At 50.2% G+C, this 21,553-nt stretch overlaps 1 protein-coding gene across 1 annotated transcript in view; it reads right to left on the bottom strand.

The window, feature by feature from the left end:
* Window positions 1-21,553, bottom strand: part of KMT2B (lysine methyltransferase 2B) — a 58,740-nt gene that overhangs the window by 29,010 nt on the left and 8,177 nt on the right. Inside the window, exons 5-14 of the mRNA XM_056846858.1 lie at window positions 17,748-17,803; window positions 11,918-12,163; window positions 10,231-10,325; window positions 8,998-9,096; window positions 7,022-7,135; window positions 6,193-6,339; window positions 5,153-5,248; window positions 4,916-5,033; window positions 2,293-2,406; window positions 472-656 (exon numbers count right to left, since the gene is read on the bottom strand). Of these exons, the coding sequence (XP_056702836.1) occupies window positions 472-656; window positions 2,293-2,406; window positions 4,916-5,033; window positions 5,153-5,248; window positions 6,193-6,339; window positions 7,022-7,135; window positions 8,998-9,096; window positions 10,231-10,325; window positions 11,918-12,163; window positions 17,748-17,803 (1,270 nt within the window). The remainder of the gene's footprint in view (window positions 1-471; window positions 657-2,292; window positions 2,407-4,915; window positions 5,034-5,152; window positions 5,249-6,192; window positions 6,340-7,021; window positions 7,136-8,997; window positions 9,097-10,230; window positions 10,326-11,917; window positions 12,164-17,747; window positions 17,804-21,553) is intronic.

Genomic DNA, 21,553 nt, shown 5'->3' on the forward strand with positions numbered 1-21,553 from the left:
GATATAGCCCGATCTCATCAGATCTCAGAAGCCAAGCAGGGTTGGCCCTGGATAGTATTTGGATGGGAGGCCACCAAGGAAGACCTGGGTTGCTGTGCAGAAGAAGGCACTGGCAAACCACTTCTGTTAGTCTCTTGCCTTGAAAACCCCATAGTGGATTTCTGTGCTTGAGCCTGGCTTACCACCACAAGCTGGGCTTCCCCATAAAATGAAGGTCAGAAGAGTGTCCGCGTGAAACAGAGAACCCGATGCTTGACAAACGTCTTGCATGACTGCATGCAGCCTTATTCCTTGGCCCAGCGTGCCCCACTTTGTGTCGGGAACTTGCTTCACGGCAGCTGCCCCTGGGGCAAAACCCACCTCCCTTCAGAGTCAGCTTCGCTATTAGATCTGACTGCAAAAATCTTGACAGCAGAGAGACAGAGAGAGAATAGAATGCCAGGTGATCTTGGCGCCTGGGCTGTTGCCTACCTGGGCACACTGCAGCAGAGGAGCAGCGAACTTGGAGCCCAGCAGGCCTTGCAGCACCTGCCGGAGGCCCTTGCGCAACTCAGAGTTGAGGACCTCCCGCCACTTGGTCTTGTCGCTGCCACAGCAAGGGCGGCAGGAGTAGACGACGCTCTCGGGCAAGTTGGACAAGATCTCGTAACCCTCGTCTGGGGAGAAGAACGGAGGCACCCGGGCTGAGCCCAAGACCGACACACGAGAGCGCACACAGAATCACAGAGTTGGAAGGGACCTCCAGGGTCATCTAGTCCAACCCCTGCACAAGGCAGGAAATTCACAACCACCTCCTCTCCCCACATCCCCAGTGACCCCTACTCCATGCCCAGAAGACGGCCAAAAAAAAAAACCCTCCAGAATCCCTGGCCAAATTGGCCTGGAGGAAAATTGCTTTATTATCCCAAAGTGGCGATTGGCATTTCCCTGGGCATGTAAGAAAGGGCCACGAGAGCCCAGCACTGATGCAACCATTCCTGTCGTCCTTCTCAAGTTCATTGATTCAGCACTGCTGACAGATGGCCATCTAGTGAAAACCTCCAAAGAACAGCCCACCACCTCCTGTTCCACTGAGGAACCACTCTGTCAGGAAGTTCTTCCTAACGTTTAGCCAAAAACATTTTAACCTGGTGGTTCTGGTCCAACCTTCTGGGGCAACAGAAGACAACTCCGCACCATCCTTCTCAAGCTCACTGTGCTACACGGAAGTATTGGGTCTGTCACCTTTGGCCGTGCAAAAGCCAAACGATGCCCAAGTTCAGAGCACGTGTTCAATACAGAGCAAGTACGACAACAGCCCTTTGTCAAAAATATACATTAATATATTAATAAATCCTTCAACTTTCTGCAGCCCAAACACTGGTTGATGTGAGTCCTTTATTAGAGAGCGGAACACAAGAAATCAACTATGCACAGCAGCAACCTGCATGATGATTCCAGCACACTGTTACTTAGGTGAGCATGGCTCAAACTTGGATTCCTGGCAACTGTTTTCCTCCATCCTGTTCCTTTCTGGAAAGCATCTCTGAGAAGCCCCTGAAATCCCATAAAGATCTTTGCCCTCCATAGCATTCGCATCCTGGTTCTTCTAGCATCCCACCCACCCTCCCCATATAGACTATTTCTTTCGGTTTGTGAAAAGAGTCATATTTGGTCCCACACGGAGACACATTTATTTGGCTGAGGATGCAGACCCCCTGGGCTTAGCGCAAGGAGAACAGCGTCTCTGAGGTCACGCGAGTTCAGGATGCAACTGCTGCTGAACACCCAACCGTTCACACCCTCCTCTCTTAACCGTGCCAGAATCTCACATGAAAACGTGAACGCATGAAGCTGCCTTCTACTGAATCAGACCCTTGGTCCCTCAAAGTCAGTATTGTCTACTCAGACCAGCCACGGCTCTCCAGGGTCTCAGGCAGGGGGTCTTTCACATCAACTACTTGCCTAGTCCCTTTAGCTGGAGATGCCGGGGATTGAACCTGGGTCCTTCTGCATGCCAAGCAGACGCTCTACCACTGAGCCACTGTCCCTCCCCAAACATTAAGCTGCCTTACACTGAACCAGACCCTTGGTCCATCAAAGTCAGTATTGTCTACTGGCTCTCAGTATTGTCTACTCAGACCGGCAGCGGCTCTCCAGGGTTCTCAGGCAGAGGTCTTTCGCATCACCTGCCACTGAGCCACGGCCCACCCCCTCTCCTCTCCAAGCATCAATCCCCCTCCCCCAGAATACACATAGATAGATAACTGTTAACAGCGCAACAAGACGATCTCGCCCGGCCATGGAACAAACCTGAAAGGCCCTCGCACTTGGCATGCACCCAGTGGTCACACTTGGCGCACTGCATCATCTTGCTCTCGTAGTCGTTGTCCTCATAGCAGTGCAAGCAGATAGGGCAGTAGTTGCCTGGGCAGGGAGAGAAACAGAGCCAGTGTCACCAGGGGGGCTGGATTACTGTTCAGCGCAGCGAGTCAAGATTGCACGATGAAACGGAGGCAATGTCAGACTCAGGTGTTTGTCCTTAGCAACCTTCAAGCAAACCCATCAGGCAAAGGCTCTGAAGCAGTTTAGGCTTCATTAGGAGCAAAATTAGACAAAGTAAGAAGCTGGCTGCCTCCTGGGCATACAAGGCTACTAATGAGGAATCAAGGCAAGGGTACATGGTTAAAATGCAAGGCAGACTTCAAAGATGGAGAGGCAAAGGTACACAGGCAGCTACAATCCATGATAAGCTTTCTCAGGGTAGGCAGACATAACATGGTTATGCAGCTGGGGTGATTGTGGTAAACAGGATAGGCATGCCATACTGAGCATAGAACGCAGGATACAGATACTGTACAAAGGCATGAGAACCAGGAGCACGTGACCAGGGCCTTGACTCCGAGCTAAACCCTGGCCTGCTCGGAGCAAGAGCCTGTGAGGAGCGATGTCAGGCTAAGGCCGAGAGGCCGGGCCTGACAGGCAAAACTTTGGAGGGAACAAACTTATGACTCGGTGGGAAGATATTTGGAGTAAAGGAAAGTTTACAGAATGTCAAATATTAAGAGAGAATTGGTGCAAAATGTTTTTCAGGTCGTATATCGCACATAGCCCTGACCTGGGTGGCCCAGGCTAGCCCGATCTCGTCAGATCTCAGAAGCTAAGCAGGGTTGGCCCTGGTTAGTATTTGGATGGGAGACCACCAAGGAAGACCACGGTTGCTGTGCAGAGGAAGGCACTGGCAAACCACCTCTGTTAGTCTCTTGCCATGAAAACCCCAAAAAGAGGTCGCCATAAGTCGGCTGCGACTTAATGGCACTTTACATACACACATATCGCACATAGAGATATAGCAAAAGCTAACAAAGTTTACAATGGGAAGTGTTGCAAATGCCAGAATAAAGGTGCAACATGTTATCATACATGGTGGACAAGTAAGAAAGCAAGAAAATGTTGGATAATGATACATTATCCAAACTTAAGTTTGCGACAGATCTGAAAAGTATGCTATTAAATTTTTTACCAAGTAATATTCCCAAAAAATAGCAAATTATTCAAGTATATGGTAACGGCAACAAGAGCAGTATATGCAGCAAAATGGAAGGCAGAGGAACAGCCAGATTTGAATGAATGAGTAAGTTATCTGAATATGCGACCATGGCAAAATTAACATCCTGTGTACATAATAGACCAGTTTCAGAATTAAAGGAAAAATAGTGTGGTTTTTTTAATTAGAAAGCTAAAAAATAAGAATAAAACTAAAACAGAAAAACAAAGGTATAGGTGATAAACGTTTAATAGTCAATTTGTTATTCGATATGAAGATATAGAGCACTGATTCCCTACCGGGGATCCATGGACCCCCAGGGGTCCACGAGAACTAAATTAAGGTCCCCGAAACAAAGTTATAAACCCATAATAAATTAATATTTTTAATTAAAAGTTCTCTATTATAAAATATATATATTCAAATATTATTCTAAGTTTAATGTTTAACTAACAGTTATGATTAAAGTTTATTTTCAAATTCTTAGAATTTTTATTTTGAACCTCGGGGTCCCTGCACCGAACAAAAAAGTCCTAGTGGTCCCTGGTCAAAAAAAGATTGGGAACCACTGATATAGAGAGAAGATAGAATAACGTTAACTCAAAGAAATGAATTACTAAAATGTAATTTTTTAGAAAGTAAGCTCCATATAAACTGTAATACAAGTTGAGTATCCCTTAGCTGGACTGCCTGGGACCAGAGGTGGTCCGTATTTCAGATCATTCAGTATTTTGGAATTTTTGCATATACATAATGAGATATCTTGGGGATGGCACCCAAGCCTGAACACGACATTCATTTATGTTTTATATATACTTTATACACATAGACTGAATGTAAGTTAAAACAGTATTTTAAATAGTTTTGTGTACATGGGACCATCAATGGCACCACTGAGGGCCTGTGAGTAGTGCCTCAAAAGGCCCGTTTTTTGGATCAGTCCAGATATCAGATGTCCGGATAAGGTATACTCAACCTGTAATAGGTGCATGTGTGTAAAGTGCCGTATAGTCACAGCTGACTTATGGCGACCCCTTTTTGGGGGTTTTCATGGCAAGAGACTAACAGAAGTGGTTTGCCAGTGCCTTCCTCTGCACAGCAACCCTGGTATTCCTTGGTGGTCTCCCATCCAAGTACTAACCAGGGCTGACCCTGCTTCGCTTCTGAGATCTGACGAGATCGGGCTAGCCTGGGCCATCCAGGTCAGGGCCAACCTGTAATATGTTTATGTTTAAATACTTGTACGTAGACTTGTGTATAGAAATAAAACTTTTTTTTAACAAAAGGCTGTGGACAGGTGTCCAAGCGACGCACCTCCCTCCCCTGTGCACAGTCTCACCCCCCTGCAACCAAAAAGCATTTTCAAGTTTGGACTCCTGCCACTCTCACCTTTATTGTACAGCACTGAGCAGGCGGAGCACAAGCTGTAGTCGCTCGACCACTCGGTGTCCCAGTTCTTCCCGGGGGCGGTCCCGCAGCTCTTGCAGCGGATGCATGCCGAACAGATCTGAAACACCCAAGAGGGAGACCGGTTATCGGCCGGACGGAGGGGACGGCCGAGTCCAGGGAGCTCGAAGGTCAACCCCCCCTCCCCCCCGCCGGTTCCCGCTCTTTGCTGACACTTACCCAGCCCTTCCTCTTACGGAAAGGTTTCGTGGGGTAGTTGGGCCCCAGGCAAGCCAGGTGATAGCAGTTCCGGCAGCGCTCACACTCCAGCAATTGCTGCAAGAGGAGGAGAGGGACCAAAAAAACCAACAACAGTTCAGTTCGACACCCCTGGCTTAAACTCTTCCTCTGAAGAAGAGGTGATGATTTTCCATGTCCCGGATACTGACTCGCTTGTTTCATATAGAGTGTTATTGTTTGCCTTGACAGCCAAGAGAAGAAGATGAAGAAGAAGACTTGGTTTTTATATGCCGACTTTCTCTACCACTTAAGGGAGACTCAAACCGGCTTACAACCACCTTCCCTTTTCCTCCCGACAACAGGCACCCTGTGAGGTAGGTGGGGTCAAGAGAGCTCTAACAGAGTTGTAACTTGCCCAAGGTCACCCAGTTGGCTTCCTGTGGAGGAGTGGGGAAACCAACCCAGTTCACCAGATTAGCCTCCACAGCTCATGTGGAGGAGTGGAGAATCAAACCCGGTTCCCCAGATCAGAGTCCACAACTCCAAACCACTGCTCTTAACCCTACACCACGCTGGCTCTCAAGTGAAAGCTGTATCTGAAGGGTGCAGTGCAAGTCTTTTAGATTTTATTAGTTACAATTTGTTTTATCTTGTTTGTGATTCACTGTAATGGCCTTTGGCTATACACTACCAATGCTATTGTACTGTATCCTGTAAAGGCCATTGTGTGTGTGTGTTAAGTGCCGTCAAGTCGCTTCCGACTCATGACGATCCTATGAATCAATGTCTTCCAAAATGTCCTGTCCTTAACAGCCTTGCTCAGATCTTGCAAACTGAGGGCTGTGGCTTCCTTTATAGAGTCAATCCATCTCTCAACGGCCATTGGCCATGTGCAATAAAAACTGAACTGTATCAACATTTCTGCATCTGCGTAGTGCCCTCCCGGAATCACTAGGAGTGCATGGCCTCGGTGGTGCTAGCCCCAACCACCCCCCCACCAGCCTTGTAAAGGACCCACACTGAGTCACAGGCCCCCTTGCCTTGGACGCCTTGTTCTTGCGGCCGCAGACGTGACAGAATTTGCAGCGGCGGCAACACCAGCTTTCTTCTTGCTCGGGCAGTGGCTGCTCGTCCTCCTCCAGGCAGAAGGTGTGGAAAGGGTCGCAACACACCTGGCAGAACACGAGCTGCGGAGCACAGGAAGCAGACAGCGGTATTACGACCTGCTCGGTAAACAAACACCTACTCAAATACAAAGCCCAGTCAACATCAGGATAAGCCCCCTCAAAAGCAAGGTGCTCTGAAATGGTTGCACTGACGGGGGTCCGCAAGCCAAATGTGGCTCTTTATTAAAGGAAACGCAATCGTTGCGATATGCTGGAGGGGTCAGTGGGAACGAGACAATCACCGGCATGTGAAGGGAATGGCTGGCAAAGGATTTTTTTTAACAGGAGTAAAGGGCTTCTTAAGTGATGCTTTCCAGAAAGGGAACTGAAAGAGGGCAATGGCTGCCAGGAATCCAAATAAACATTTTATGCCAGTGCAGAAACTCTATGGATCATTAATCAATACACAGATCATCTGCAATGTTTAGCTCTACATTTCCCGTTATGCAAATGGGCTTTCTTTTGCCGATCCCTTTGCACTGCATTTGGAAGCCGTTTGGCTCTTTGAACTGTCAAAAGCCACCGACTTCGGCCTTGACAATTGGAAGCCTCTGACTTCTACATCCGTAGCCCCATTCGAGGGACAAAGCTATCCCCGGTCTTCAGCCCCCTAGAAGGGGGGGGTAATCCCACTCTGCTCCCTCCCAGCCCGAACCCAGGTGCCCGATTTCAGGCACCGCCCCCACAAACCCCTCAGACGCACCTGATGGAAACCCTTGCTGGCACACAGGAGACACACCAACTGCGCGGTGACCGGCACCGAGGTGAGGATGCTGAGGCCGCCCATCAGCCAGACGTTCTCCAGGTCACAGTCCTCCTGCAAGACACCCCAGAGAGGAAGGGCTGCTCTGTCAAGGGGGACTCGGCACCAACAGCATCCAGTCATTCACTGAGCTGGAAGGGGTCCACATCTTTCGTCTGGCCTTGGTAGCCAACGTCGGCGCTTCTTGTGACCCTGCCCCCGAAGAGTGGGCGTGATGCAGAGGCTGGAGCGCCGGACTACGAGGCAGAGGACCCAGGTTGAAATCCCCACTATGCTCGTGGAAGCTCCCTGGGTGACCTTGGGCCAGTCAAACACACACACACACACTTGGCCTCATCTACCTCGCAGGGATGTTGTGAGGATAAAATGAAGAGCCACGTAAGCTGCTTTGGGTCCCCGTTGAGGGGAAAAAAGGTAAAGGTAGTCCCCCTGTGCGAGCGCCGGGTCGTTACTGACCAATGGGGTGACCTCACATCACAACGTTTACTAGGCAGACTATGTTTTATGGGGTGGTTTGCCATTGCCTGCCTCAGTCGTCTCCAGGATACCCCCAGCAATAACCTCTGTGCCTCCGGGCACAGAGGCATGCTGGGTACTCATTTTACCGACCTCAGAAGGATGGAAGGCTGAGTCAACCTTGAGCCAGCTACTTGAAACCAACTTCCGTCGAGATCGAACTCACGTAGTGAGCAGAGCTTTGACTGCAGTACTGCAGCTTACCACTCTGCCCCACGGGGCTCTATTGAGGAAGGTAAAACGAAGTCAATAAAAATAATTAAGAGGGAGTGGTGGGGCCTTGACCGATGTTACATTGAGCTCATAGCCCAGCCTGACTGCAGGGGGTTAATTCCAGCACTCCTCCGCAGTTTCATTTCCTAGTGTTTCCAAAAGGCAGCACCCAGTGTGAGCGGAGAGCCATGCCCTGTCGAGGCTTGGTAGGTCACAAACCCTCCCAGACACTGTGCCCTCCGCAGATTTAAAGACCAGATTGCTATTTGGGGACCCCTGCCAAAGATGATCTAGCCCAGCCCAACTCTCTATTCCAAAGGGAGGATGACACTCCCATTTGCCATGCCTACCCTCCCCCCCCCGCCATAACCCATGTTACAGACAGAGGCAGGAGGCAAAGGACTTCACAGAACAAACAGCTTGAGGTCACTCATGCAAGAAAACCAAGCTGCATGCTCCAGGAACAAGCAAATGACCGCAGGGCGATCCGCCAATATTATCTCAAGGGGGAAAAATCCTGAACTGCTGCCTTCCCATTAGAGAAGAGACAGTTATGAGCAAGACACTGGTTGAGGGAGAGGAGGGGAGTAGACAGTGCTTGGTTTTTTGCGGGGTCCCTGCAACCAGGCGAGGACCCCAGGATGGATGACAGGATGCGTCCACTGCCAATGCTAAGGCCACTGCCTCTCTTTGGCTGGCTGCAGCGTGCCCGTTCTGAAGCCTCCTCTGGGATCCTCCCCAGTTTTTGAAAGCAGATTCTTTGCAAAGAATATACAGGAGCTAGGACAGCATATGCTTCTGCTGCCTGTCTGCCGCCTCCAACCCCAATTCCCAACCACCACCTTTGGACCAACATATTTTTAGCGACACGCCAAAGTTGGACAAATTGCATGGTATAAATTCCAAAGAAAACCTATAAACTTCAACAACAAATTTTTGGCTGATTTGAAAAACAAAGGTGGGGGAGACAAGGCTGAAACACGCTGTTAATAATGAATTAGAAGCGGGGAGGGGGCACTAAGCAAGATTTAAGATGAAATGCATTTGCGGCTTGTTGATTAGTTTCCAAAAGGGTATGGAGTGGTGGGGAACACTTCAGTTGCCTGCCAGTTTCCAAAGAGCTTATTTGGGGGGAAACGTCATTGAGCTTGAAGCAGCTCCCTCGCAGTCAAACCCTCTCCCCTTACCTTGAAGTCCACCCTGAGCCGGTGGACGCCATCCGTGGACTTCTGCTTCCCGTTCCAGCCATTGGAGAATGACGGGAGCGTGCCAGAAGAGGAGACATCCTGATGGAGAGGAAAGAAAGATGGGGTGGTTGGGTAAAAACAGATAGTTGCAAAACATTCTTTGTAAAGAGAGTAAAAGCAGGAGGTACAACATGTGGCTTTTCCCCCAGAAGGGACACGACCTCACAGTCTGTTGGGTGAAGAAATGGTATTTCTGCCTAATTTCTGCATCTACAAGACTTGTATGCTATTTTCCTGCGCTCGTAGTCAGTACTTGTATGCCACTTTTCCTGTGCTCGTAGTCAGCACTTGTATGCCACTTTTCCTGTGCTCGTCATCTTATGTACAATGACACAATACTCCGAGCAGAGTAACTAAAAAAGCTAATTAGAAATGGTATAATCATCAGAAGACAAACTGTGAAGAGCCCCATGCTATGAAGTTCAATGCTTGGAACTGGGCCAGTCACTCAAGCCCTGCCTACCTCACAGGACTGTTGTGAGGACAACACAGACGAGGCAGAATCCTGAGCTCCTGGGAGGAAGGACAGGATACATTTTTTTAGGATAGAATTCAATAGCCAAATAGAAGTCTGAACAACCTAGAAACCACATCAAGGCATCCAGAAGCCTTGAAGGAAAACCTCCCTTTGGAGTTCTGCCAGACTTTGGTGTAAAATAAGTCATAAAAGGTAAAGGTAGTCCCCTGTGCAGGCACCTGGTCATTACTGACCCGTGGGATGACGTCACATCACAATGTTTACTAGGCAGACTGTGTTTACCGGGTGGTTTGCCACTGCCTGCCCCAGTCGTCTACACTTTACCCCCAGCAAACTGGGTACTCATTTTACCGACCTTGGAAGGATGGAAGGCTGAGTAAACCTTGAGCAGGCTACCTGAAACCGACTTCCATCGGGATCAAACTCAGGCCGTGAGCAGAGCTTGGACTGCAGTGCTGCAGCTTACCACTCTGCGCCACGGGGCTCACGTCATGACGTCTGTCCAAAGACAAAAGCGCTAGCTGAAGGACCTGAACCCTTTTAACACCAGGACCCTGGGCTGGACCCTTGTCTATCCCAGGTGGCGTCTGCCCTGTTACAAGAGGTCCCATAAACCACCATAAAATTGCAATACAGAAGCCGCTTAATGCTGTTGTAGGATGAGATCCTGCCCCACCCCCTCGCTGTAGCCTCACCTTCTCCGGCCTCTTCCGGGCCTTCAGCTGCACCACCGGCTGAAGGGGTGTCCTGCGGGGTCTACTCTGCTCCTCAGAGTCCATGGGAAGCAGATCTGGAAAACGAAGGAGGGAATTGACAGGTCAACAAGCAGTTCTTCTCCAGTCAGCTGATGCCAGTCCCAGAGGGCCTGTGAAGGGGATCTTGGTCTCATGCCACAGGTCAGTTGCTCTGTATCCCAAAGGATGAGAGCCAGCTGGGGTTGTTAAGGCCTCAGAGTAGGATCTGGGAGACCCAGGTTCGAATCCCTACTCTGCCATGGAACACAGGACTCAGGAAGCTGCCTGATACCGAACCAAACCCTTGGTCCATTAATGTCAGTATTGTCTACTCTGACTGGTAGCAGCTCTCCAAGGTCTCAGGCAGAGGTCTTTCACATCACCTACTTGCCTGGTCCCTTTAACTGGAGATGCCGGTGATTGAACCTGGGACCTTCTGCATGCCAAGCAGATGCTCCACCACTGAGCCATGGCCCCTCCCCAAACATGAAGCTGCCTTACTCTGAATCAAACCCTCGGTCCATCAAAATCAGTATTGTCTATTCAGGACGGCAGTGGCTCTCCAGGATCTCAGGCAGAGGTCTTTCACATCACCTACCTGCCTAGTCCCTTTAACTGGAAATGCCGGGGATTGAACCTGGGACCTTCTGCATGCCAAGCAGATGCTCCACCACTGAGCCACGGCCCCTCCCCAATTACGGACATCTTATTCTCACAACAGAAGCAACATTAAAAACTTTAGAGAAGCAAGATTTCCATCACAGTAAGCACCCCAAACTCCATTTCCCTCCTTAAATCTGCATGCCAAGCAGATGCTCCACCACTGAGCCACAGCCCCTCCCCAAACATGAAGCTGCCTTCTACTGAATCAGACCCTTGGTCCATCAAAGTCAGTCTTGTCTACTCAGACTGGCAGCGGCTCTCCAGGGTCTCAGGCTGAGGTCTTTCACATCATCTACTTGCCCGGCCCCTTTAACTAGAGACGCTGGGGATTGAACCTGGACCTTCTGCATGCCAAGCAGATGCTCTGCCACTGAGCCATGGCCCCTTAGGCCAGTAACACACACTTATCCTCGACCCTAGCAAGTATTTGGATGGGAGACCTCCAAGGAATACTGGGGGCGTGACATAGAGGCAGGCAATGGCAAACCACTTCCCAACGCCTCCTGCCTGGAAAACCCTACAGGGTCGCCATAAGTCACCTATGACTCAATGGCAAAAAAACACACAAAATAATTCCAAAGGAGTCCAAAACAAAATAATCCCAAAGGGCACAGAGGCAGCATAGTCCAGCGACCACGTAACGTGTGTGATTTGCTGCAAGCGCGCTTATTAGGAAGCCGTAACTGGCCCCAACAAAGATGCAGGACAGTTGAACACATGAAGCTGCCTTATGCCGAATCAGACCCTTGGTCCTTCAAAGTCAGAACTGCAGAGGTCTTTCAGATCACCTACTTGCCTAGTCCCTTTAACTGGAGATGCTGGGGACTGAACCTGGGACCTTCTGCCTGCCAAGCAGACGCTCTACCACTGAGCCATGGCCCTTCCCCCAAGTTGCATATGGGGCTCACCTGCATGCGGGACTCACAGAAACAGGCCACCGCAGAAAAAGGCGCGTGCAAAGCAAGCCCCCAAGCTCGCCTCTCACCTGAGTCCCGAGACGATTTCCTGCGATGCGTGGCCGAGCCAGACACCGGCTCCCCGTCCGAGTCGGAGGATTCAAATATGTCGTAGGAGGGCCTCTGCTTTACACAGCGGCGAGCCGACTTGCGCTGCAGCAGGGAGTCTTGCTCGGCCGTCTCGGTGGCCCCCAGCATCACCTCCCAAGGGGCCGGGAACTCTTCCTGAGAATCCTCGGAATCCCAAGGGACGATGGGCTTCACTACAGCACGACCTGGGCGGGGGTGGGGGTGGGGGCACGCATGAACAAGCTATCAGTCTGCATCTACCAATACACAACAAACACACCTCCCCCCCCCCCCGCACACACACAGCAGCTAAATTTTTATTTTGAAAGGCGGAAGGAGACGGATCCGATACATTCTGCTGCGACCGGTTTTTTTTTTTAACTTTGCTTAGCTACCTGGAGCTGAAAAGCAGAATGGGCTGATCTGTCCAGAACTTCACCTGCAGTGAAATGTAAGGTCAGCCCCTCTTTCTCTGCCCTCTGGCCCTTGCAAAGATGACTGCTCATTGCCCTGGCTTCAGGAACCTGATGCAAAACATAGCTCCCTCTTCCCACCTAATGGCTCTGGCTGGGGCCCACCTGACCTCCAGGGGAGCTCATTTCCAATACAAAGGAGATTAAGCGACAATGTTGGGAGGGGAGGGAGGGGAGGGAGTGTTAGACTCTGCCAGGTGGGTTGCCATTACTGACTCTCATCCCTGTCACACCAAGCTTTGCCCCTTCAAAAGCAAACATGCTTCTGGACTGTATGCAAAGGGCAGAACTCTGCCGTGCCAGTGAGCTCCCCAAAGCTTTCCTTTCGATCGTTCCTCCCTTCCCTTAAGATGGATCAACTACCTGTATTAACACACACAAACTGAAGACCAAACCTCTGCTTTGTGTGTTTGCGGGGTGGGGGTGGGGAAAGAGTCCTTGTCTCAAAAGATAACTAAAAATGCAACAAAAAGAAAGGGGAGGAAAAGACTCAGAGGCTGAAGGGGGCTCCCAGTAAGGAGATCCAGCGCCGGGCACACCAGGCTGACTCCTACCTCATCCCCTCTCTCCCCCAGACCTCTTCCCACCCACCCCCACCCCCAATGCCTTGTTCCAGGGCAGCTATGTTCTCCTCCAAAGCAGATCCAAGCGGCCACCAGCCCACCCCCTTTCCCCTTTGCTTCACAGCCCCCCACCCCACAATCCCCCCCTCCATATATCTGCTCACATCATCAGTAATTCTTCAATCTGCAGCCAAGACAGGCCATTTTCCCCCCTTTCACAAGCACCGGGGCTCTGCTCTGTGCAACCCCCCTCAGGTCATAATGGCTTCCCCCTGAAGAAGCCGGCCCCACCCCTTCCTGACTCGTGCCTTTTCCTCTCCCACCCCCCCATCCCATCCCAGGCAAACAGATCCCCTCCCCCTGCCAATGCATTGTTACAGAGGATACCTGTGAGATTAGTTAGCCCCGCCTGCCCCACTCCTCTGCCAACAGGGTTGCCAAGCTACAGGTGGGGCCTGGAGATATCCCCCCCCCCCCGAATTAAAACCAATCTCCAGACTACAGAGATCAGTTCCCCAGGAGGAAATTGATGATTTGGTGGGTGGACCCCATGTCATTGTACACTACACATGAAGCTGCCTTATACTGACTCAAACCCTTGGTCCATCAAAGTCAGACTTGTCTACTCAGACGGGCAGCGGCTCTCCAGGGTCTCAGGCTGAGGTCTTTCACATCACCTACCTGCCTAGTCCCTTTAACTGGAGATGCTAGGGATTGAACCGGGGACCTTCTGCCTGCCAAGCAGATGCTCTACCACTGAGCCCCTCCCCCTCCCCACTGAAGTCCATTTCCCTGCCCTAAGCCCTGCTCTCCCCAGGCTCCACCCCAAAACATCCAGGAATTTCCCAACCTGGAGTTGGCAACTCTAGAGAGTTCTACAAGGCTGAGGTCAGCCTCTGCTCCCTGGGCACCTTCCCAGTCCTCATGCCCAATACTGCCCAATACTCGAGAGGAAGACAGGGCAGGACATAGATCTGTCAGTACTGGAGACTGGACTGCTCCTGGCACATTTTTAAGCAGCGTATCGGGAAGGAGGGAGCTGGCATTAACTGGAAGCATCAATACCAGAGCTTGGGGGGGGGGCTTTCCTCCAAATATGCAAAAAAAAATGCAGCAGACTTTTTACACAAAAGCTTTATCGATCCCAATTGCTTATTTTTGAGGGCCCCCTTTGGAGGACTGACATTCAGAAACGGTGACTTGCCTGCGGGGCTGTTTTCTTTTCTTTTTTTTAAGTATCACTTGTCATTATTCCCTCGTCCGATGAAGCAAAAGAAAACCAGAGTCAGGAATCATCTTTTTATTTGTACTCAGGAACGGATATAAAAAGCGGCGCCGAACCCTGGCGGTTGAGAAGTAGTGTTTAAAAGATCGAAGCCGTGGAAGGGCGGGGAGCGCCAAAACCCAATACACAAACTGCCTCTCCGAGGGTCCCTAAGCCCGGCGGCGCCCCCTGCCTCAGAAGTGGTCGCCTGTCTAAATTATTCTCCTTGGTTACCACTGGTTCTGAGAATCCTGAAAGAACAGGGCGCAAAGAAAAGGGAAGCTCATCTACGCTATCCTGAAGAAGGGCAGGATAAAATGCCTGCGAAGAATCAATGGGGGGGGGGGGAGAGACTTGGAAATACTGCCCCACCGAAATCTAACACTCTAGGACTCTCTAGACGGATTTCTTCTTCCTCCCTTTAACCAACTCTCTGATGATCTCACCACCAGACCTGTCACAGAATCATAGAGTTGGAAGGGACCACCAGGGTCATCTAGTCCAACCCCCTGCACAATGCAGGAAGCTCACAAATACCTCCCCCCCCATACCCCCAGTGACCCCTATTCCACGCCCAGAAGATGGCAAAAAAACAACAACAAAACCCAACAACAGCAGCCCTCCAGGATCCCCGGCCAATCTGGCCTGGAGGAAAATTGCTTCCTGACCCCAAAGTGGCAATCGGCACTACCCTGACCATGCAAGTAAGGGCCACGAGAGCCAAACGCTGATGCAAACCTTCCTGCCCTCCCTCTCATGATCTGCCTAGGGTCACAGAACCAGTATTACTGACAGATGGCCATCTGTCCTCTGCTTAAAAACCTCCTGGGGAGGAGAGGCCGCCACCTCCCGAGGAAGCCTGTTCCACTGAGGAGCCGCTCCAACTGTCAGAAAGTTCTTCCTAATGCTCAGTCCATCCTATCTGGGCCATTTTTAGTCCTTATTAGGTCTCGTGGGGGAGACGGAGGCTATTTTTCCTTTTGGGTCAACTTTACAAAGCTGTATTCTTGTGTAAATCTGGAGAGAATGAGTACGCAGAGACCGCCAAACACCTGGGGGTGGCCTGGTTTTGCGGCTTCTGACAACCGCAAAGGGGATGGTCAGTTTCCTACTGGATACAATGATTTCTGGATCCAGGATTTGGAGCAGCTGCTCCCCTTCCCAAGGGAAACTAATAATCAGGTGGGAGCGGTGTTTTAAACACAGCAGGCACCCTGGTTCCTTACTCGCTGAAGAAAAGGGATAAGCACAATTTCCTCAGCACAAAATGAAGGGACTGGCCTACCGAGAGAACAGGCTTCAATTCAGTCTCAATGGACAAACACCTGCTGAGATATCACAAATACCTAGTAATTTGGGATACCATAATAAGTGGTACCACAAGCCTGTTCGATATGCCAACTGGTGTTCAAGAACCAGGAACTCAAGATACGGCAAAAGTTTGGAACATTGCAGTTCCATGGCAGAAGATGAAAGCAGGTCAATCTAGAACCTTTTTCTTTCTTCCCCCCCAAATGGGACTTCTTCAAGCGTTCTTACTATCCACAGCTGAGTCGTTGGGACAGGCCCCAAATCTAAACAAACCAAATGAACAACCGGATCTGTAAGTAGGGTTGCCAACCTCCAGATGATCACTGGAGATCTCCCAGATGGTCACAACTGATCTCCAGGTGATAGAGATCAGTTCCCCTGGAGAAAATGGCCACTTTGGCAATTGGTCTCTATAGCATTGAAGTCCCTCCTCACTCCAAACCCTGCCCTCCTCAGGCTCCACCCCCAAAATCTCCAGGTATTTCCAAATCCAGAGCTGGCAACCATATCTGTAATCCAGCAGGGTAATAAGAACAGGGATTAACAGGGCCAGCCTAAGAACGCTCTCCTGGGGAAAAGCCCCACTGAACAAAACACAACTTACTTCCGAGTAGACCCTTTTAGGATCGCTCCCTAAAGGAGCAAGTCAATGACAGCCCGGTTACCACCGATCTGCACAGCCTCACCTTGGGAAAGAAAGGCACCCCGACAGGCCACTTCAACCCACAGAACAAGCCAAAGACGCCCAGCGCAGGCTGCTCAGATACTTGTGAAGCAAACTGCCTTTAGAGAGCTCGGCTGAAGGACGCTTCACATTCCTTTGGCACCAGCTCCTCACTGCGGGCTGGAACGAGGACAATGGCTCCGATCCAAGCAGAGAGAGATCAAAATGGCTGCTGCCACACAGAGGTGGCCCAGGCTACCTCTGTATGGTGGCAGCCATTTTGATCTCTCTCTGCCAGGGCCACCAGGAGTCTGAAGCCAGACGCCTGCTTGGGGCATCGGGAATTCCAACACAATTGCTACCAAGCCTCACAATACACAAGGAAGCTACTAACACAAAATCTGTGCACAGAACCCTGGGAATTTCAAAGGTCACTTAAGAACACATGCTTTGCTTTCAGAAACCATAAAAGAAAATTGTATTTGCAGGTAACTGACTTACTACGCAGACCAGGAGCGCCAAACCTGAGGCCCACGAGCTGGATCTGGCCCCTTGAGAACTCTTATCCGCACCGTGAACCAACTGAGGCAGCAGCCACCACCACCCACTCTCAATCTGGGCTGGCGAGGCATGGCTTAGCCCGACCAAGTGACATTTATATCATATCCGGCCCTTGTAACAATTGAATTCGACACCCCTGATGTAGACACATGAACATACGAAGCTGCCATATACTGAATCAGAATGAATGGATTTGATTTGGGATGTTTCCTTTAAACTTTTTTCTTGCAATAAGGACTACCTCCCTCCTTAACGCATTTCAGCTGTTCTCAGCCAGTTTCTTTATGCATAATAATACACGTGTAGCTTTGTCATTTCTCAACTTCCTTCGAGGGTAGGAGAACCCTGAGGGTCCTTTTCAATTTTTAGGATTATCTTGGACTGTTTTCCTTGATGTTCAATTTTTGGTTTTGAGACATGATCACACTATGAATTCTACTTCAGTAAATTGACTTGTATGTGAGCTCTTGTCTAAATCTGTCATTGTCAACACAGGTTGTTTGTTTGTTTAGAATCTCCAGGTAGTAGCAGGAGATCTCCTGCTATTACAACTAATCACCAGCCGATAGAGATCAGTTCCCCTGGAGGAAATGGCCGCCTTTGGCAACTGGACTCTATGGCATCAAAGTCCCTCCCCTCCTCAAACCCCGCCCTCCTCAGGCTCCGCCCCAAAAACCTCCTGCCGGTTGTGAAGAGGAGGGACCTGGCAACCCTAAATATAATGTATAATCCATTCTAAAAAGATGCGGCGATCATGATTTGTGATTGAAGTTTGGATAGAAGGTAGAATTCCAGCCCTCTGGCACGCATGGGGCTGGACACAACAGAGTTACCCACAGGTATAAAGAGGCTCACAGTGCCCTTGACCAAAAAAGCCATACATCGGAGGAAACAAAACAAGACCACACCATGGGACAGCCACCACCCATCTGTCCACAGCCAGCCGGTCGTTACCTTTCTTTGACAGCCGCTCCACCCGCCGTGCTTCAATCTTGTCGCACTTCCGATACCTGCCGGTTAGCCAGATATACAATCGTCAGACCCATGGAAGCAGTTGCAAAAGGAGAATCTTCACCCCGGCGAGTAAGGAAAGGAGGGGAGCCCTGATTCACAGGCAGCAGCCGAGGCAGTCGAGCATTTCAGAGAGGAAGAAGGGCCTGGCCTAGAGCAAGGGAATCCGGCGGCCAAGCTCTCCTTCCCCACAGCAACAAAGGAAAACAATGTTTCCAAGAAAACCAAAAAGAAACATGGGATGCATATACAGAGACCCACAAGTGCAGATCTTGGGATGCCTAAAAATCTCAGCGTTCACTTTGTTTCAGGTTTCTATCCATGGCAGGTATCATGAATTACACCCAGCATGGTGTAGTGGTTAAGAGCGGTGGACTCCAATCTTGAGAACTGGGTTTGATTCCCCACTCCTCCACATGAGTGGCAGACTCTAATCTGGAGAACCAGGATTGATTCCCCACACCTGCACTTGAAGCCTGCTGGGTGACCTTGGGCCAGTCACAGTTCTCGCTGAACTCTCTCAGCCCCACCTACCTCACAAGGCGTCTGTTGTGGGGAGGGGAAGGGAAGGCGATTGTAAGCCCCTTTGAGACTCCTTAAACGGTAGAGAAAGTCAGCACATCAAAACCAACTCTTTGTCTTCTTCAATGAGGACCTGCTTATTTCACCCCCTGCCTAAAGTCCTTCACCTGCACAGCTCCCGAAAGTATGAGAGTCTCGCTCCTCATCTTTTCAATCCGTTCAAACCTCCAGCTAAGACACAGATCCAAGCTTTATCTCTGTAGTGGGTACTGTTCACTGCCCTTTCTATCCCTACTCTCTAGACATCTCAATTTACTTGGCTCCTTTGTTCAGGGCTGCCCATGCATTTAGCAGCCAGCATGGGCTCCTGCCAGGATCAGCTGCGGACATGCAGGCCGGGCAGCGGAGTGCTGTCCCTGCTGTGCAAAGGAGAGCCGTGGCTGGCAGCTAGAATGGCGCAGAGAGGAGAAGCCTTCCCAGCACACACACCGCTAAGTCCAGCCTGAAAGAGCCACACCAGGTTAGTGGTGGTAGAGGAAAGTGCTGTCAAGTCTCAGCTGACTTATGGCAACCCCATAGGGTTTTCAAGGCAAGAGACATTCGGAGGTGGTTTGCCATTGCCTGCCTCCACATGGGCTGAGAGAGTTCGGAGAGAACCGAGACTGGCCTAAGGTCACCCGGCAGGCTTCATGTGGAGGAGTGGGGGAACCGAACCTGGTTCTCCAGATTAAGAGTCCGCTGCTCTTAACCACTATGCCCTGCTGGCTCTAGATGGCATTGGAGGTGGAAACTGCCGTCAAGTCACAGCTGACTTATAGCAACCCTGTAGGGTTTTCAAGGCAAGAGACATTCGGAGGTGGTTTGCCATTGCCTGCCTCCACGAGGGCTGAGAGACAACCCGGTTCTCCAGATTAGAGTCTGCCTCTCTTAACTACTAGTGCCTGTCCAGAAAGATAAAAGGATGCTTCGAGAAACACATGGGTGGCATCTTTTTAGGTGCACCAAGCCTAAACATGAGAGCCAGTGTAGTGTAGTGGTTGAGAGCGGTGGACTCCGATCTGGAGAACCGGGTCTGATTCCCCACTCCTCCACATGAGTAGCAGACTCTGATCTGGAGAACTGGGTTTGATTCCCCACTCCTCCACATGAGCAGCGGACTCTGATCTGGAGAACTGGGTTTGATTCCCCACTCCTCCACATGAAGCCCGCTTGGTGACCTTGGCTAGTCACAGTTCTCTTCAAGGTCTCTTGGCCCCACCTACCTCACAAAGTGTCTGTTGTGGGGAGGGGAAGGGAAGGAGATTGTAAGCCGGTTTGCTTCTCCTTAAAAGGTAGAGAAAATTGGCATATATAAACCAACTCTTCTTCTTCTGCCTTTCACAGCAGATTCTGGGGAAGCGGTTGGCTAGAGCCACATGGTTCTGCTAAGGAGTGCCAACAAGCAATCCAAAGGGTGGCTGATGGTGAGCCAAATTTGGCCCATGTGCCACTTTGCAGCCTGGGGCCAAATAGTGAAAAGTTAGACATCCAGCTATATGGAAATGAGTAAATTGGCAAGATAGAGCATTCATTGTTATATCAAGAAGTTTTAAATTTTGTATCTGTTATATTGTAATAATTCTTTGTTCGGGTAAGTTGTTTCAAAATGAAAAAAGATGATCTAGCATCGTACTGTAGATTACTCTTTTTGAAATAAAATTATTTTTTTAAAATTATATCCAGCAATACGGTGCAGTAGTTAAGACTGGGATCTAGGAGACCCAAGTTCGAACCCCCGCCCCCGAAAGCCGGCTAGGGGTCTTGGGGCCAGTTACACACTCTCAGCCTAACATTCCTCACAGGGTTGTTGTGAGCATAAATGAGGATAAACAATTTTGGGCCCACATCAGGGAAGAAGAAGAATCAGACCGGCTTACAATCCCCTTGCTTTCCCCTCCCCATAACAGACACCCTGTGTGGTAGGTGGGGCTGAGATAGTTCAGAGGGAACAGTGACTAGCCCAAGGTCACCCAGCTGGCTTCACATGGAGGAGTGGGGAAACCAACCCGGTTCACCAGATTGGTCTCCGCCGCTCATGTGGAAGAGTGGGGAATCAAACCCGGTTCTCCAGATCAGAGTCCACCGCCATTCTTAACCACTACACCACACTGGCTCTCTGGCATGATGATTAATATACCATAAATTTTCCACAGCCCAGACACTGTTTGTTGCCAGTCCTTTATTGGGAAGTGGCACACACAAGGTCTCCCAATGTCACCAATATAAAGAAGAAGAGTTGGTTTTTATATGCCGACTTTCTCTATCTGTTAAGGAGAATCAAACCAACATACAATCACCCCCCACACACACACATACACAACAGGCACCTTGTGAGGTAGGTGGGGCTGAGAGAGTTCAGAGAGAACTGTGACTAGCCAAAGGTCACCCAGCTGGCTTCATGTGGAGGAGTAGGGAAACCAATGCGGCTCACCAGATTAGCTTCGGCCGCTCACGTGGAGGAGTGGGGAATCAAACCCAGTTCTCCAGATCAGACTCCCACTTCTCTTAACCACTACACCATGCTGGGAGAAATGCGGGGTATAAATATCTAAATAAAAAAGGGCAGACGGGCCAACAGGTTGGCACGACAGAGCTGCTCAGACAGTTAAGCACTCATCATGGTTACGAGCAGCCTGACTCGTTTGAGTCTGGTATTTTAGATACTAGTTGAACCAACGAAGGATTTTGGCCCCCTTGATCTATATTTCTTCCTCTGTGGGATTCATGCTGCTGCTCCACCTCTGAAGCACGACGGCCCTGAACCAGACTTAAAACCCACTTTCAAACCCATGATTAATTGTGCCAGACGGTGGACGGGACTTCAAATGCACTTCCCGCCAGAAAGCAAAGCAGAGTCAACAGCACTGTGATGCGGTAGCTAAAAAGGCAAATGCGATCTTGGGCTGCATCAACAGAAGTATAGCGTCCAGATCACGCGAAGTGATGGTATCTCTTTACTCTGCTCTGGTTAGACCTCACCTAGAGTACTGTGTTCAGTTTTGGGCACCGCAATTTAAGAAAGCTGGAACGTGTCCAGAGGAGGGCAACAAAGATGGTGAGGGGTCTGGAGACCAAGTCCTATGAGGAAAGGTTGAAGGAGCTGGGTATGTTTAGCCTGAAGAGAAGACTGAGAGGGGATATGATAACCATCTTAAACTACTTGAAGGGCTGTCATATAGAGGAGGGTG

The sequence above is a fragment of the Euleptes europaea genome, chromosome 3 (assembly GCF_029931775.1).
Source record: "Euleptes europaea isolate rEulEur1 chromosome 3, rEulEur1.hap1, whole genome shotgun sequence".
NCBI lineage: Eukaryota > Metazoa > Chordata > Lepidosauria > Squamata > Sphaerodactylidae > Euleptes > Euleptes europaea.